The 17,075-nt window shown below is 40.4% G+C and overlaps 1 protein-coding gene across 2 annotated transcripts in view; it reads left to right on the forward strand.

Annotated features, from left to right (window-relative positions):
• MAP2 (microtubule associated protein 2) overlaps nt 1–17,075 on the forward strand; it is a 216,739-nt gene that overhangs the window by 145,415 nt on the left and 54,249 nt on the right. For both annotated transcript variants that reach the window (XM_045033128.1, XM_045033129.1), the window contains 2 exons: nt 1,455–1,568; nt 3,278–3,355. In XM_045033128.1, coding sequence (XP_044889063.1) covers nt 1,455–1,568; nt 3,278–3,355 — 192 coding nt within the window. The remainder of the gene's footprint in view (nt 1–1,454; nt 1,569–3,277; nt 3,356–17,075) is intronic.

The raw sequence follows: 17,075 nt of genomic DNA on the forward strand, positions 1-17,075 counted from the left end.
CAAAGTCTGCACCTCAAACACATTGCTATGAACCTCCATCATCCCAGACAGTGGTGTCCCATGGAATACATTTGCATGCTCTCAGATCTGTGATTCAAATGTAGAGTTGCCTGCATTATGCAGCCCTGAAAAAGGTGAAGTGGATAAATTATACATCTTAATGTTGTCGAAATGTCATTGGCCCTTCTTTCTTAAGTCCCTCATCAGCATACCCTTCAATGGCTTCAGGTGCAGTGCCCTGAATGCATACTAACTGTATGCTAATGAAGGAAAAATGCAATCCAAAGCACTTGTAAAAATAGACCACTCAGTATATTAGATGCTAGAAAATCCATCTCAGCTTGTGTCACAGAGTCCCCGGGCGATGCTCTGGAACTGCTCCCCACAAAGCCAGTCAGGATTTGGGGAGCCTCCTCTCCCTTGGAGCAGACTGTCTTCAGGGCAAGAAGCTAACATGGCTTCACCTTCCTGGGTCTGACCTTGGAGCATTCAGCATATGCCCCCTCCGTGCGCTTCCCACAGCGAGTCCGTCCAGGCGAGGTCCTGGGGAAGCCAGAGGGTCCTGCACCCCCCCCCCCCCACTTCACAGTCAGACGTGACTCTTAGCCAGCCAGTAAAACTGAAGTTTATTAGATGATCGGAACACGGTCTAAAACAGAGCTTGTAGGTACAGAGAATGGGACCCCTCAGCCAGGTCCATTCTGGGGCCCAGTGAGCCAGACAACCCCATCTGCCCTCACTTCCCGTCCCCAGCCAGCTTCAAACTGACCCCCCCCAACCCCTCCTTTCTGGCCTTTGTCTCTTTCCTGGGCCAGGAAGCCACCTGATCTCTTTGTTCACCTTTAGCCATCCCCTTGCAGGGGGGAAGGGGCCTGGCCATTTGTTGCCAGGAGACAGAGTGTCAGCCATTTATGCATGCTGGAGACTTAAGAAATGCATAGGGGAAACTGAGGCACACACACAGTATTCAGAGGAAACATTAAGAACAATCCCACTTTGTCACAGCTTGTCATCCTGGCCATGTTTGGAAAATGCCATGGTCACAAAATTGCACATGAAAAATCTTCCTAGACAGTTAATAAACTCTCACTTTAAAATTCTGCCATTACTGCATATATCTCCCATACCAAAAATGAGAAGCAGTGATTAATAGTAATGTCTTATACTGTCCTCGCTCCAAGGAGTAAGATTCAAAATTACTTTTACATTTACAGATTCAGGGACAGATTTTCAACACCCAACAGTTCCCTCTGAGAAGAATATGAGTGCTGGGGCTTGAGATCTTTTGAAAATCTGGTCCTTTAATTTCATTTGTAATGATTTCCCTAAATATTTGAGAGAAAATAATTTTTTTAAAAATCTGAATGAGTTTTAGCCAGACTCAATTTCATTTTTTTAAAAAACCCTCTTTTTAACGCACCGTTTTTGTTTTGTTAATTTTGCTACTATCACAGAGGAAGTGTCTGCAAGGATAGTCCAAGTAGTAACAGCTGAAGCTGTAGCAGTCCTGAAAGGTGAACAGGAAAAAGAAGCCCAGCACAAAGATCAGCCTGGACCATTACCTTTAGGTAAAACGAAGCATTTGCAAGAGTGCTGAAGGTATCTCTGTGTGTGCAGATGTATATACATATAATTATTAATATCAGGTCACAATATATAATGCATGTAGATCACAAAGGTGGTGCTGATATTCATGGATAAATTGTAGAACCCTGGAATAAATTCTGTAACCAGATAATAAATAAAATATCACATTTCCCCAATTTATCATGCACCTTTGACTGCCTCGCTGACCCTATCTCCCACCAGTCTATCTCCCACCAGGCCTGCATTACATTCTCCGAGCAACTTCAACCATTATTATTATTATTGTGTTTATTATGCTAGTGGCTCGTTAACTGAGGTAGAATTTTGCCTGAAAGTCCCCAATTCAGCAAAAACACTAAACACATGCTTGACTTCAAGCATTTGCTTAAGTCCTATCAAGATCTATGGAATTTAAGCGCACACTTAACTCCTTCGCTGAGTTGGGCCTAAGTGAGGGCAGAACTAATTACACATCCTGGGTGTTGAGACATTCTTCAACATACTCTGAGAAACAACGTATGTGTTTGCAATGATTTCTGTTACAGCGTCTGTAGGTACGAAAGTACATCTGTGAGTTATTTAAATGTGGTTGTATGATCTGCATTGGGATCAAAAAGCCAGTCTGGAGAGGAAGTATTCAAGGCACTGGGCCTGGTCCAATATCCATTGAAGTCAATGAAAGTCTTTCCATTGATTTCATTGGTCTGGGGATCACGCCCTAAATCATAAATTGAGACCTCATTGCTTGCTGGAATCATTTGCAGCCCAGGAAATACTGTGGCATAAAGTTTAAAAAACCCGATAGATGCCAGTACTAACTCTGAAGAAATACTCAAAACTATTTCTGTGAAATCAGATGAAGAATCTGAGTATACTTAAGAGAGACCTTGTTTAGGGCTTAATCTTGCTGCTACTGAAACCATTGACAAAACTTCCTCTGACTTCAGTGGGAACAAGATAAGACCCTTAATTGGGAATTAATCTAAAACCTTAAAAGATTAGGCTTCAATACAGTGCCTTCCTCTGTTGAAATACCATGATCAGATGGCTGACAGAAGTTCCCCATTGACTTGTTTTCCTTCCTTGATGATGCTTCCAGCTGGTACCTTTCATACTTTGACAAGGAACATTTGCATATATTATGTAGCTAGCCCTGAACTCAGCAGAAACAAAAAAAATCCAGGTTGTAATAATGTAAGAACCCAACAAAGTGCTATTTGTCCAGCTACCCAAAGGTAAACTAAGCTTGGGATTGGGTGCCTATTTATCCCTTTTCCAGATGATCGAACTGAATCTTTAAAATCTCACTGATTTAAATATGTTGCCATCATAGGTTTGTGAATGAAGCTTTCTCAAAATCACGAATGAACAATAGTATTGATCTGGCTAACAGATGGGACACAAACACAAAGGACTGATACTTTTTTATTTTATTTTATTTCATTTTGCTGTACCCTGGGACCAGACTCTTGAACATAAGGCAGGGCACCTGAAAGGAAATGTTTTCCTTTCATTATAGGTTTAAAATAATCCATTGAAAAAGGGAGTATATCTGAAAATCCATTAGGCACAACTTCCATTGAGGTATTCTCCGAACAGGCCAGAATTGCAGCTTGTACTCAGCATCTAATGGTTTCACAGGAATTAATTGCTGTATCTCATTTTCTCCTTTGTATTGTTCAATCTCTAGCAGTTGAAGAATCAGCTAATCTGCCTCCTTCCCCACCTCCATCACCAGCCTCAGAACAGACTGGAACACTGGCAGAAGGTAAGGGTCCACTGGACATTTCAGAGTATATCTATCAAGGAAGGGAACAAAAGCTCAGATGAAGAGGTGGGGGAAATAGTGAATGGAAATACTTCCTGCCAGCTTCAGCTTAAAGAGTAAGCATTCTCCAGCAATGAAGTGCCATCTGCAAAGTGACCGTAACACACAAATGAGATATATACATAAACACAGGGATAATTGGAAATAAGCAAAAATAAATACGACATATATATATATGTATGAAAAATAATCATTAATAGATATTACAAGCCAAGATGTCTAAATAGTGAGACTTCCCAAGTGTGAGCCTAGAACGTGGTGTTAAAGATTGATTACTACAGTCTGTTAAGAGGCGTTTAGTTGGAAATTAACCAGCGTTAATGTTGTTTCACAATCCAAGTCCATGCAAGCAAGGAGATTCAGAGTTTGATTATTCCTTCTGCTTTCCAAATTTAATTCACATTTCTGTGCCTTGGTGTATATGGGGATTCTGTACAAGGGTGCCAAAGTGAAATTCTACTCTTAAAGCAAATTATATTCTCTGATCCAAACAGTAGTACTCAACGTCAGTAACCCAATAATGTCCACATTCTTCTGTCCCTGAAGCCACAATTCAGAAAGCATGTAATCATGTGCTTAACTTTAAGCATGTGGTTAAACCCCATTGAAGTCACGTGCCTAACATTAAGCCCATGGTTATGTGTTTTGATGAATAGAGGTAGACTGTTGAATCAGGGTCTGGGTGTCTGAGTCTCCCATTAACATATGGATCTGAGAGAAAAATTCAGCCCTATGAATTCCCTTGTCTTTGTGAGCTAAATCAGACATTTGACATTATCATTATAGTATGAATATAGTTTTCATATATCACCTTCTTTCTTGTTTTTTAAAAAATAAATATCTTGAAAATTAATGTGTCATAGTAATAAGCTATTACTGTCTGTTGAGTACATACTGTGTGTAATTTATGCTGCACTAGTGTTGGAAATGTGTATTTTTTATGTGATGTCCCAATATGTGCTAGCTCTCAGTTTACCATGACGTTCTGGAATGAGACACTTTTTTTATACCTGATCTCCCTGCGTTTTGGATCAATCCATCTCCTGTATACATTGACAAATGTCACATCCTTGGGTACTTTGTATTGAAAATACTTACCTGGCATGTGCGGTAACCAATATGCAAACTTTGATTTCGTTGTCATTATTATCGTAACATTCACATTCCTGTTGTTGAGCAAATACTACAATGTCTACTCAAAAGTAATGGTAATCAAATAAAACCACTCAGGGAAAAAAAGGAAAAAAGAAACCAGTACTACACTGGCAAAGATTTTTAGGATTGCTAGAGGCATTTTGATTATTTCACTGCTCTTTTTTGTGTTGATTTATTTGATTATCTTACTGTTCAGGGGTGTGCTTTTTGATTTTTGGTAACAGAATGAAAAAGGGGCTTGTTGATCTGCCTGAGACCAATTTTAAGATCCCTTTACCTTGGGTTTGGCATTGGCTTTGCCCAATGTTTTCACTAACCGTATTATTGCTTATTACTTTGTGGGTTTTATACAGTAGCAAAATTGATTAACTGACAGAATGTTATAGGTTAATCACGTACCAAATGTCTTTTAAATGGAAGCCATTTTGTTAGTTGTATCAATGCAAAGAAGTGACAGAACAGTAGCCGTCTCTTTGGCCTAAAAGTAGTTCCCAGCTCTGCAAATGACTCAGAAAGTCACTTAACTTCTTTGTGTTTCTCTTTCCTCATATGTAAAAATGAAATAATCTTGCTTGCTTGCCTACCTCACAGGGGTGTTGTGAGGACTTCAGAGTCAATGATGGTAGAGTGGCTGGAAGATGTAATGTATTATATACTTGCTAACTATGATAGTTTTACAGCATTCATGTTGTTTGCTTTAAAGGTTGGATTTAAAAAAAATGTTTCTGTGATAAACTTTTCTACTAACTTTCAGTTTGAGAGCAAACTTCATTGGACTCATTTATAACCTCCTGCAAATACAGGTTTATAAGGGAAACATTGTCAGAGCTCCTGTACTGTAGTTCCTCAGTCACTGATGGCCAAGGAGTTCCAAAGTGCTGTAAGCGTCTCTTTTATGTTTGGCTCTTGGGGGGCAGTTCATATTAGAGTTAGTTGAAAAAAAACAAAGGAAATAGTAGTAAAAAATGTCACCAATAATTTTGTCTAGTTGTTCATCGAAATTTGAAAAGTTTCAAACAGCTCTAGTTAATATTATCTTGTGCTTCTTTCAGAGAATAATTCCTTATTCACCTGATCAAGGCCTTATAGCTGGAAGCTATATTGAACTTTTGTTGCTTGGAGTCAGGATTGCCTGATAACATTAACTGCTAATAAGCCAAATCCTGCAGTAGTTAGTCAGGAAAACTCCTATTGACTTTAGTGGGAACTTTGCATGAGTAAAGACTGCAAGATTTGACCCAGTGTGTACAATACCTGTTTAAACCCTCAGCCCCTCATGCTACTCAGTTGTCTGTGTGTACCTTTTTGTGTCTGTCCGTCTGTCTGCTCTGTGTAATGCAGTGGTTTTTACAGAATTTAATCCAGTTCTGAAGTTGTTGAACAAAAAGTTCTGTATATATACCTTAGTTTTCCTTTTCGTTGTTGTTGTTTTCCTCTTGAATGTTTTACCAGTGCTGTTGTCAGTGCCTTGCATTGCTTTGAAACCAAAGGAGATTTCCTTCAGTCATACCAGGGTGGAAATCACTGTGTTGTAGATATGACAAAGGTAGATGTGGCCAGCCATGCAGCAAACACAAATTAAAAAAAAAAAAAAGATGAAGACAGAGGAAAGAGAAAAGAGGAAGGAAGAGAGATTTCTGGGTCAAATATATTTCAGGAGAGAAAAGAGTCAGTGAATGTAGGTTTGATTCTTTAATTCAGCCACAGACAAACGTTCAGATGAGCAGGTCTCTTTGCAGTGCTGCTGGAGGTAAGATAACTAATTTGCTCTTATTGAAATTATTTTGGTGATTGCAAATATTGTAATGTGATTTTTTTTCCAGGAGTTGAAATTTTCCCAAGTGCTGTCTTAACGTTTTATCAAATGGATCTGGACAAACAGTGCTGCTGCTGCCTTGTATTCCCAACATGGCAGTTTCTGAGCTCAGATCTTTGTAAGATTGGCCCCTAATTCCATTGTCCTGTGTAAAAAATGAATCTAAATGCCTTTGATAGACTAGCTTACATTTTAAAGTATGTATTTTGGGATAAGCTTTTTTAAACCAAATAAGTATATTTTAAAAATTGAAAGGAACTAAGTGCTGTAAACAGAGATTATTTCCAGTTAAAAATGACTTTCTAAAAGGTATTTTCAAAAGATACCCAGAAGCTAAAACTGAATTAGCCTTTGTGTAAAAAAATTGTATCATAGACTTTAAAATACATTATCTTTTTGCCTGAGCATGTTTAGAAGGGACAAAAATAATAACGATTACATTTTTGTTATAGAAATAAAGAAGGAGGCGAATCAATCATATTAACATTTAAAGACATTATTTCCTTTCTTAACAAATTGTGTCATAAAGCTGTTATGAATAAACAATACAAATCTACCAAAAAACAAAAACTAAAAAACAAAACCAACAATATAAGACATGACAGACCTTAATAAAATAGTAGCAACAAAATAATACATATGAGCCAGGACCATTACTGTGTTGTCTCCTCCAGTTCCATTAATATTTCAGACATACTCTAAGCAGGGCCTATATTTTCTTGCCTATAACCAGTTAACAACCTATAAAGTAGGTGTTCTCTGTCTTCTTTGTGCTTAACAGACAGATTGTCACCTGGACCATTCCTGCCCACACTAATCCGTGGTCATGCAGGCCATTTCCCTTCCCATTCATGATTATGTAACATCCCTATATGGTAACGACAGCGATTGCTTACATAGAAAAATAATCTTAGGAAAGTGTTTGGTAAGGGGATTTTCAGCAGTGCTCAGCATTGACCTAACTGCTTCCATGGGAATTTTACCAATGACTTCAGTGACAGTGAAGTCAGACTCATGCTGAGCGTTTTTGACAAACTCACCCTTTAATGTATTTTTGATGCCTTTTCAAGCATTTTAGCTGTTAAGTACAAGGAGAAGGAGCCATCACCATGTGACCAGCCAGCTTTCTTTGGACTACCAGGAAGTGCTCTGTGTACCACCTGTGATGCATGAATCATTGTTTGAGAACCTCTGCCATAAAGACTAATGGCTGGTATTGTCAAAGTTAGGCAATCATCTTCCATCGAAACTCAATGTGAGTTGGGTCCCTAACATCCCAGCCTGTAATCTAAAATCACATAACTAACATACTCAGTTTTAGCCATGTCAGTCACTTCCCTCTATCTATTTCTTATCACTAGAATGTAATCTCTTTTCCACCTTCTCAGAATCTATCTTGTGATTCAGGAGAAAGTAATAGCAAAACATTATCTGAATATTTTACTGATTGTATTTGTCACTGAAAAATACTTCAACAAATATTACTGAAATATAGATGCAAATCTCTTGTAATTTGACATTTCCTCTATTTTGCTCTGTGCCCTCTCTCAAGTTTGCTGTTTTGAACATCATCAATTGTTACAGCAGTGAAATTCTGGTTACCTTGCATAATAACCTATGAGTTGTTTTGTTATTCCCAAGCAGGCCCCGATTCAGGAAAGCACCTAAGCATTCACTTAAATCTAAACCTGTTAAGGTAAGAAAAGCAGTTAAGCACATGCTTAACTTTAACTTGACTTCAATTCAGACTTAAGCACGTGCTTAACTATATAATAAAACGAACTGGAAATACAGAGTGAATTAACTGGCTTAGCAGTTAAATTAATACACACATCACAGTAGTGTTCATTAGCAGCATCCCTTTCCATCGTGCAAATAAACCTTTGTAAAGACATCAAACATATTTCTTCTTTATATCATTTGAATACTACAGAAACCTACAGAAATCTGGAATCATCATTAGCTCCCATCAAACTGGCATCTTAGATTTGAGCTCCTTTTACTTATTGTGCTATCCGTATATCATCTTTTGAAGTTACCGTGGCACAGAGTTAACATCACCACTTCGGAAAGTAGTTTTCCAAGCAAGTAGCACTGCCCACCATCACAGCTGATGTTCTGATTGGTTGAAGCAATGTTTCTTTGGAAAGTTGTTTTCCTGAAAGTAGTTCAGATTTTTTCTTCAAGGTGGTAAGCGGGTTCAAAAAGAGCAGCCTTTAGAGTCAGATAGGCATCTTGCACCATATTCATCCTAGGTGTAACTCAATACACTTACAGCAGAAGTGAATTTGGCCCACCTGAATGTAACCTGCCAGTAGGTTAAGTCATAGATACTTGCAGAGTCTTACAGCATTTGGCATATTCAGAGTAATTTATTAGTAGGAAATACATTTAGAAGAATCAGCAGCCAAATAATCCTAAATATTTTACCCTACTGTTGATTTTTAACTCTCTGGTAACCTATTTGCCCTGATGAAAGAATATATGTTAAAACGGTCCATTTAAAGCAAACTCTGTGGGAAACAGACAGACAGATAGATATAGTCACCTCAACAGAGACTCCACAGGATGCAAATAACCTGACATTATATTGTGGACAGTTATATAATACAGTATGCCACAGAATCTTAACCCTGGATAATCTTCCTATCAGATGCAAAATACTGCAGATTGGAACTAACGGTATTGTGATCAATGAATAGTTTGTCCTCCCATTGTGAGAGAATAAGCATAAATGGGTCCACATGCTGCATTCTTCCTGCAGCAGGAGGGAATAAATTTCATTCTATCACAAGTCAGTTGCTACTACTTTGCTGCAGAAAGCAAAAAGTACCTCACTGAAAATAACAGACGTTGGGTTCTCATGGTGTCCTGTAAAAGGAATCCTGCATTTGAATGCATTGTTTAGTGCCTAAAATGTTTACTAGAAAAGAGATTCTTCAACTGCACCAAGTTAGGCATTTTACATTTCAAAAATAGGTGCTTGGAAAATTAATATAGATGGCTGCAAAACATAAGTTTATGGAGACAAGGAAAGACATTGGAGACCTTGCTCAGAATCTAAATCCCCAAACCTGCCAGTGCTTAAGCAGGTAAGTAAGTATCTGGAGAATTAGAGCCTATGATTCTAAATGAAGTGCAGGCGGCATGACAAAGTTCTTACATATAAGTTTTTTTTCTATTCTGTATATACACAAATCTGCAAAAATATTCAAGAATTTTAAATACAGGTCACCGTTATTAGCCAGATTGAAATCTACAAATGAGCTAAGGATCTTAAGCCAAATGACTGACTAGGATCCTAAAGCCGGAAGAAGATTTATTTAAAACTGCCTAGTACTTGCCAGGAAAGAGCCGTGAGCAATTACAAATGGAAACCACCACATTTTATTATTATGCTACTAATAATCCCCCCACAGATATATGGAAGAACTAGGTCATAATAATAATAATAATTTCTTGTTTTAAAAATGTCTGTGTATATGTATGCATGTATATATGTACATATGCATACACAAAGTATCTTTTTATCTTTTTTAGTAAGAAGAAAATATATCAGCCCTCTCTAAAAAACACCAGAACATTAGCCTGGCATTATCTTCAGAGGTTTCTCTTTGTCCACACCATAATATGCAATGATATTTCTTCCCCAATGTTCCCCTTATGCGATTGTAGTTGCATATCATACACTGAGGTAGTAGCTGCAGCTCCAAGACACATGCTGTTGATGGCATGTGATAGTTTGATGAGCAATACGCATTTCATAAATCAGCAAGTGTAACCTCCCCATTACAGAATACTTGCTGTAAGAGGCACGGAGAGGTGCAATTAATGACAAAACAGGTTCTCTTTGTTCTTTATTGACTATAGTCTTTGAATTAGATTACCTCTGAAATGCTGTGTGATAAGTCAACCATTTGATGAATAAGTGAGATTTGAATGACCTTGAAAAATGGAGTAACAGAGGTAGGATGGAATTTACTAGTGCCAAATGCAAGATCAGCCATTTAGGGACTAACAATAAAAATTTTACTGTAATCTGGGAATTTACCAGCTGAAAGTCACAGAGGAGGAGAAAGACCTGGTTGTATTGGTTGATCACAAGATGACTATGAGCCCTCAAATGGATATAGCTGTGAAAAAGATTAATGCAATCCTAAAATGCATCAGAAGAGTATTTTCTGTAGAGATAGGGAAGTATCATTACTATTTTACAAGGCACTGGTTAGACCTCCTCCAGAATACTGTGTGCAAGTCTGGTCTCCCATGTTTAAGAAAGATGAATTCAAACTGGAACAGATGTAGAGAAGGGCTACTAGGATGATTAGAGGACTGGAGAACCTACCTTATCAGAGGAGAATTAAGGAGCTTGGCTTGTTTAGCCTAACAAAATGAAGGCTGAGGCTGATGGTTCTCTATAAATACACTGAGGGGCAAACACTAGGGAGGGAGAGGAGTTATTTAATTAACAAATGGATATAAACTGACCATCAACAAGTTTAGACTTGATATTAGGCAGACAAAGGTTTTTAACCATCAGAGTAGTGAAATTCTAGAACAGCCGCCAAAGGAGAATAGCGGGAGCAAAAAACCTAACTTGTTTCAAGACTGAGCTTGATAAGTTTATGGAGGGAATGGTATGATGAGGTTGCCTACAATGGCATATGGCCCATTTGTGTCTGCTCTTAGGAAATCTCTCCAATGTCCAGAGATGGGACACTAGATTGGGAGAGCTCGGCGTTATTACAGAGAATTTTTTCCCATGTGTCTGGCTGGTGGGTCTTGCCCCATGACCAGGGTCTAACTAATATTTGGGGTTGGGAAGAAATTTTCCCACAGGTGAGACTGTCAGAGACCATAGGGGTTTTTCACCTTTCTCTGCAGTATGTGTCGCTTGCTGGTTTGAACTAGAATAAATGGTAAATTCTTTGTAACATAAAATCTTTAAATCAAGATTTGAGGACATCAGTAACTCAACCAGAGGTTATGGGTCTATTACAGGAGTAGGTGGGTGCAGGAGGTCAGACTAGATAATCATGATGGACCCCTTTGGCCTTAAAATCTATGAGTCAAGGAATATGTTAATATGCCTTAATAAAGCTATATGGGGCAATTTGTGGAAGACAACTTTATTATGTGTTTTACAGTTGATGGGCTAAATTTTTATCTTGGTTCCATGGATGCAATCATTCTGACAACAACTGCTTGCACAGATGTAGCTGAGAGCAACATGTGTTCCAAGCTGAGTACCAGGTTGGGAAAACTCCCATTGTAAGAGAGTCTGGAACAACTAAAAACTCATGCAGACAAGAGAAATGTAATTACTTAATTCGTGCCAGACAAGCTGCTAACTAGCATCTCAAAGCTCTGCATACATAGACAAAGAAGCACATCCAAACTGAGACTGAAAAAAGCCCCTGGAATCCCACTTCATTCCTCATCTGGGTCTGCTTAGCCAGATGTGTCCCATCCTGCAAGTAGGGAGTAGTGCTGATTGGGCATGTCATTACTCCAGAGGGAATTCTGCACCAACAAATTAAAAATTCTGTGAACAATATTTTAAAATTCTGCAAAATTCTGCAGGTTTTATTTGTCAATAATTAAATGTCGATGCTCCAGCCTGGCAGAGGTCAACAGGGACCACTGGCTGCACAGAGGTGGGAGATCACCCTGCAGTCCCCACCCAGGATATGGTGAGGCTGCGCCTGACCCTGGTCTGCCCCAGAAACACCGGGGGCCCTGGCCCCTCCCCGTGTGCCAAGTGCACCAGATGTGGACAGGCAGGCTCAGCAAGGCAGGATCCAAGTGTGGAGGGGCTCAGTGTGGGGGGATCCAGGTAGGGGTTGAGAGGGTTCAGTGTGGGGCAATCTGGGTGTGGGGAGTCCGGGAGCGGGGGGGGATCTGGATGCACAGGGGCTCGTTGGGGGAGTTCTGAGTAAAAATGGGACACTGCAGGGAGTCCAGGTGAAAGTAGTTGGGGCTCAGCAGGGGGGATCTGCATGTGGGGGATGGAGCTCGGTGGGGGGCTCAGTGGGAGGGTCTGGGTGCTGGGGGAGTGGGGCTTGGTGGGGTGGGTGGGAGTCCAGGTCCAGATGGTTGGGGCTCAGTGGGGTGAGGGTCCAGGTGCACAGGGGTTGGGCTCAGCAGGGGGGGTCTGGTTGCAGGGGAGCTCTGGATGCAGGGGTGGGGCTCAGCAGGGTGGAGGTTCAGGTATGGGAGGCTTTGTGGGGGTTCTGGGTGCGGGGGATTGAGGCTCAATGGGGGATCTGGGTATGAGGGCTCTGGGTGCATGGGGATTCGGCGAATGGGGTAGCAGCTCCCTGTGCAGTGACCCCTCCCCACCAGCTGAGGAGTGATGGGGGGGCTGCAGAGCTTCCTGCAGCCAGCATAGGTTTCTGGGGGTGAATCTGACCTGCAGGGAAAGAGGAAGTCCTGTCTTCCCCCACCTCCAGCCCAGCTGGAAGTAGCAGCTGAGCCTGGCACAGGGTAGGAGCCTCCAGCCAGGGAGTCCCTAGCCCTGTCCCCCACTGCCCCATGATGATTTCCTCTCCACTGGCTGCTCGGGGTGCCTGAAACGACATGCTGCACTGCTGGGGAGGGGTGTGTGACCGCTTTTGCGGCTTCCCTTTGCTTTCTCGTCAGTCATTTTTCTGTGGGGGAAGCAAATAAATCTGCAGGGGGCATGAATTCTGCATGTGTGCAGTGGCCCAGAATTCCCTCAGGAGTTGCATGTGCTGTCTCCAAAGCCCATCAAGGAAGCATCTGCTGTTCGGTAGCATTCACTAGCAAATTGAGTCAGGAGGCAATTTTTATTCTCATGGCTTAGCTGGGATACCTTGGTCAGTCCATGATTTTTTAAGTGCACGTCCTATGAGATTAGTAGCTTGTTGCCAAATGGGGGAAGGTTTATGCAACCCTTCCTCATGTCGCTGAGACCTCCCTTATGTGAGCAGACACACCAAAGTCAATGAGGCTAGTGGTGTGCCTAACTGTTCACCAATGTGAGTGAAAGCCGCACGGCCTGGCCTTTATAACTAACTTTTCTGTACCCACTTACTCATCTCCATATAAAGGGAGTGATATACTGTAAATGGAAGGACACAGCTTGTTCATGATTACAGCGACTGGTAAATTAATATGCTACAGCCTAAAATGGAATAATAAGTGAGATCGATATCTGGGGGTGGGTCATGACTCATGCACATTCCTCTGTCAGATTTTCTTTTCTTACTTCAGGTGTTCACCTAGGTTAGGTTTCATTGCTCGAGCTAGCACTCTGCAGCCACGGTGGTATTGCTTTCTACAGTGGGATGCTCAGGTACACAGATCTGGAAACTTTCACTGGCTTGATTAACTTCTTTGTTATTGAGGTGGGGTAGGTTCAGGACCCTATATCAAAGAAGGAGAAGAAAACGAAATTATTTTGCAACTTTCATGCTGACAGAAAACCCAACAGGTAATCTACACTTACAGATACTGACTGAAGAGTATATCCTATGAATAAAGTGGTCAACAAGTCACTAGCTATCACACTCAGAGGATGGTCAACCCGAGACTTAATTTCTAGTGGTCAGAAAACTAACATTTTAGTTCTTCATGAGTTCACTCAGGTTCATTGTGCACCACAAACCATGTGAAATCTCAGATCACTCCTGTTCCATTTAATAGGTTGGATAGTTGGCTATTTTTTATTGCAGCTGTGTTATTTTGTTAACCTGTGTTACTAGAAACTGCACGAATTCTCCTCTTGCTATCAGTAGCTGAGCTAACCTGAGATGATACACTAACTTTTCAGTGGGAGATGAATAAAGCCTTCATTACAGTGCATTGGAAAACTCCCAGCAGAGAGCCAGGTAGGCTACAGGAACATGGCAAAGCAATATATAGGGCAGGAATGGACACTAAAAGAAACTGCTGAAAGGCAGCTGTACGTGGGAGGATTTTACCACAGAAAGGATAGCCACCAGCTTAAAACAACTGTCTTTCTTTAGGTTAAATTGTCATTCATTGATGTGTAGCTGAAAGAAGTTACAGAGGTTGAAAAAACAAAAACAGCATCTACCAAAGTACAGTAAATGGATTTCTTTAAATGCAAGTAGCTTTTTAGATTTTGTACTTTCAAATGTTCCAGCTATTTCTGAAGGGATTATTCAACTCAGTCCTGGGATGCACCAGGGCTATCTTCTACCCTCTATCTATGTTTGTAACCTCCTTTGACTTCAATACAAGTTGTCAGTTTTGGATTGAGTGCAGCATATAGCCCTTCTATAACTAAGAGTGATTTTGAATTCATTGATATGTTTGATGCTTGGGTACTGTTACTATAGGCACTAAGAGAGACAGGAAATAAATATATAAATGATACCTTAAATGAATGTAAACCTCACGTCTTCCATTGCTTAGCATGGCTGGTTTCATCTACTCCATTGTATGACATAGTACAGTGGTTTTCAACCTGTGGTCCATGGACTGCTGGGGGACCCGCAGACAATGTCTAAGATTTCCAAAGGGGTCCACACCTCCATTCAATTTTTTTAAGGGTCCGCAAATGAAAAAAGGTTAAAAACCACTGACATAGCAGCTTGATGTGTCTGTGCATGTGTCCATCCTGTCTTGTCTTATCTTTGTCTGTCCAGTTCTCCCTGCAGTTTCTTCCTGTGTGTGTCTGTTTGTAGATGAAGGGGATGAGGAAAAGGTGGGACCTCTACACAGCTGCCCATGCTATAGGTCTGCCGCCAGTGGGGAGAGGCGTAAACAGCTAGCACCCTCCATTTCAGTGTCTGTGCCCGTTGAGGACCCCTGCCATTCAGATGAGGAGTACTTTGAGCACCCTCTGTTCAGCTCAGAGTGGACTGATTCTAGTACATTCCCCAGTGCTACAGCGCAGAGTGCAGAGGCCTTGTTAGGCCGCGATGAAGGTGAACCAGGCATGGTGCCTCTTTGTTCTTCCTCCTTTCCATCCTGCTCCATGATATTCCATTATTGTGCATCAAGTAACTTGTTTCTGTGGAAGAGAGCCCTGGGGGTTTGTTTGTTTTTCCACATGGAGGTGAAGTATCTCTGGAATCCACACACCCCGAGGGGAGGCTGCAGCTGTAGAGCCAAACGCAGCACTGCTGTAAATGGACCCAAGTCCATGGTGGCCAACAGAGATGCAGCCACTTCCACCAGAGTTGAATTTAGTCCATAATTTGTAGTAAAATGGCCTTGGTTATTGCAGTGAAAGGAGCAGCTAATTAAAAAAGCATAAATTGTTCCCTCTTCTTTTGGGAGAGGATCACTGCCCAGGAAAGTGTGGGAAGTAGGGCGATCATTTGATACCTGAGTTAAGCCAGTTGTTAATGCTACAGAAAAAAAACAACACCCATCCACTGGGACAGCAGTAGAAAATGACTGATCACCTTTGATTCATCAGGTAGGGCAAAGGAGGCCAGATTCATCCCTAGTGTACCTCTGTTGACTTCATAGGGATTAGCTTGACCTATGTGTCTTTACCAATATTCCACGTGTCCAACTGACAATGTGTTTACCTGGTCATCAACAAGATGGCATGTAAGACAGACATTTAAGTAAGTTTGTTGCAATCATTCTGCGTCCCATCTCTTATTAGGCTGAGCCCCTTATTGAGTAAAATTAGCCATATTATTTTATCAAGATGGTTGAAGAAGGGTGGAATGAATTTTGTGGAGTCTTTTCACTATCTGGAGTAGGAACTGAGTGTTGGCTTCTTAGTCAAGACCAAATAGACAATGTCACACTCAACACTGTTGTGATAAATCAGCCTGGGACTTAAACTGGATCTGAAGAATGGTTACAATACAACATTCTACAGAGGTTTAAGTCACAGAAGAATAGCCCTGAATATCTGTAATTGTTCAGTAAAACATATGAGAAGAACTGATGAAATCATGTCAGTGATGAGCTTACCACACTAGAGAATTTAGCTTGATATTGAAGAGTGTATTGAATAGTATAATAGTATTGGATCAGACAGGGAAATCTATTTCCTAGAAAGGGGGGAACTTAATAGAAAAGTCAAGTGTTTCATTATATTTTTAGGTGGAATTAGTATTTGACTTTTGTGTGTGTAGTTATTGACATCTGAAGATACAGTTGCTTGTCCGTTCAAGTAGAAAATCTTTTTTTTCTGCAGCTATAATTAAGACGGTATAAATGTTTCCATTATAAACCTCATGTTTTGGAGATTGTAACCCAGTGGTAAAATTTTGCTCAGCAGGAAAGCAAAAATCTATGATCTTGGTGAGTAGGGTGTTTTTCCCCAATGTAAAAACATATGAGAAGATATGTCATGTAACTTTTGTTTTGGTAGTGTTTCTTTTTTAACTGTATACTCAAAATAATATTGGTATGATGGGCTGTAATAATACTGAAAGAGCCATTATGATCTATAATTTTGACATTTATTTACAACATTTAGCAAATTATACTTTCTTTGGACCCAATTGTTCACTTTATTCCACCAGTTCTGCAGCCGTGTTATTTGCGTGATAGCAGTGAAGTTACACCAGCACAAAAATGGGATAGAGAATTGCATTTTTTATCTAAAATTTTAAAAAGAGGTATAAATGCAAAAGAAAATGAAGCCAAAAAAAAGTTAAGTATTTAAGCAAGGAAATAAAGATTTTGTAGTTGAACACCGTCACTAACTTGCCCTTATTGTGCCAGTGT

This window comes from Mauremys mutica, chromosome 10, assembly GCF_020497125.1.
Source record: "Mauremys mutica isolate MM-2020 ecotype Southern chromosome 10, ASM2049712v1, whole genome shotgun sequence".
Classification (NCBI taxonomy): Eukaryota; Metazoa; Chordata; order Testudines; family Geoemydidae; genus Mauremys; species Mauremys mutica.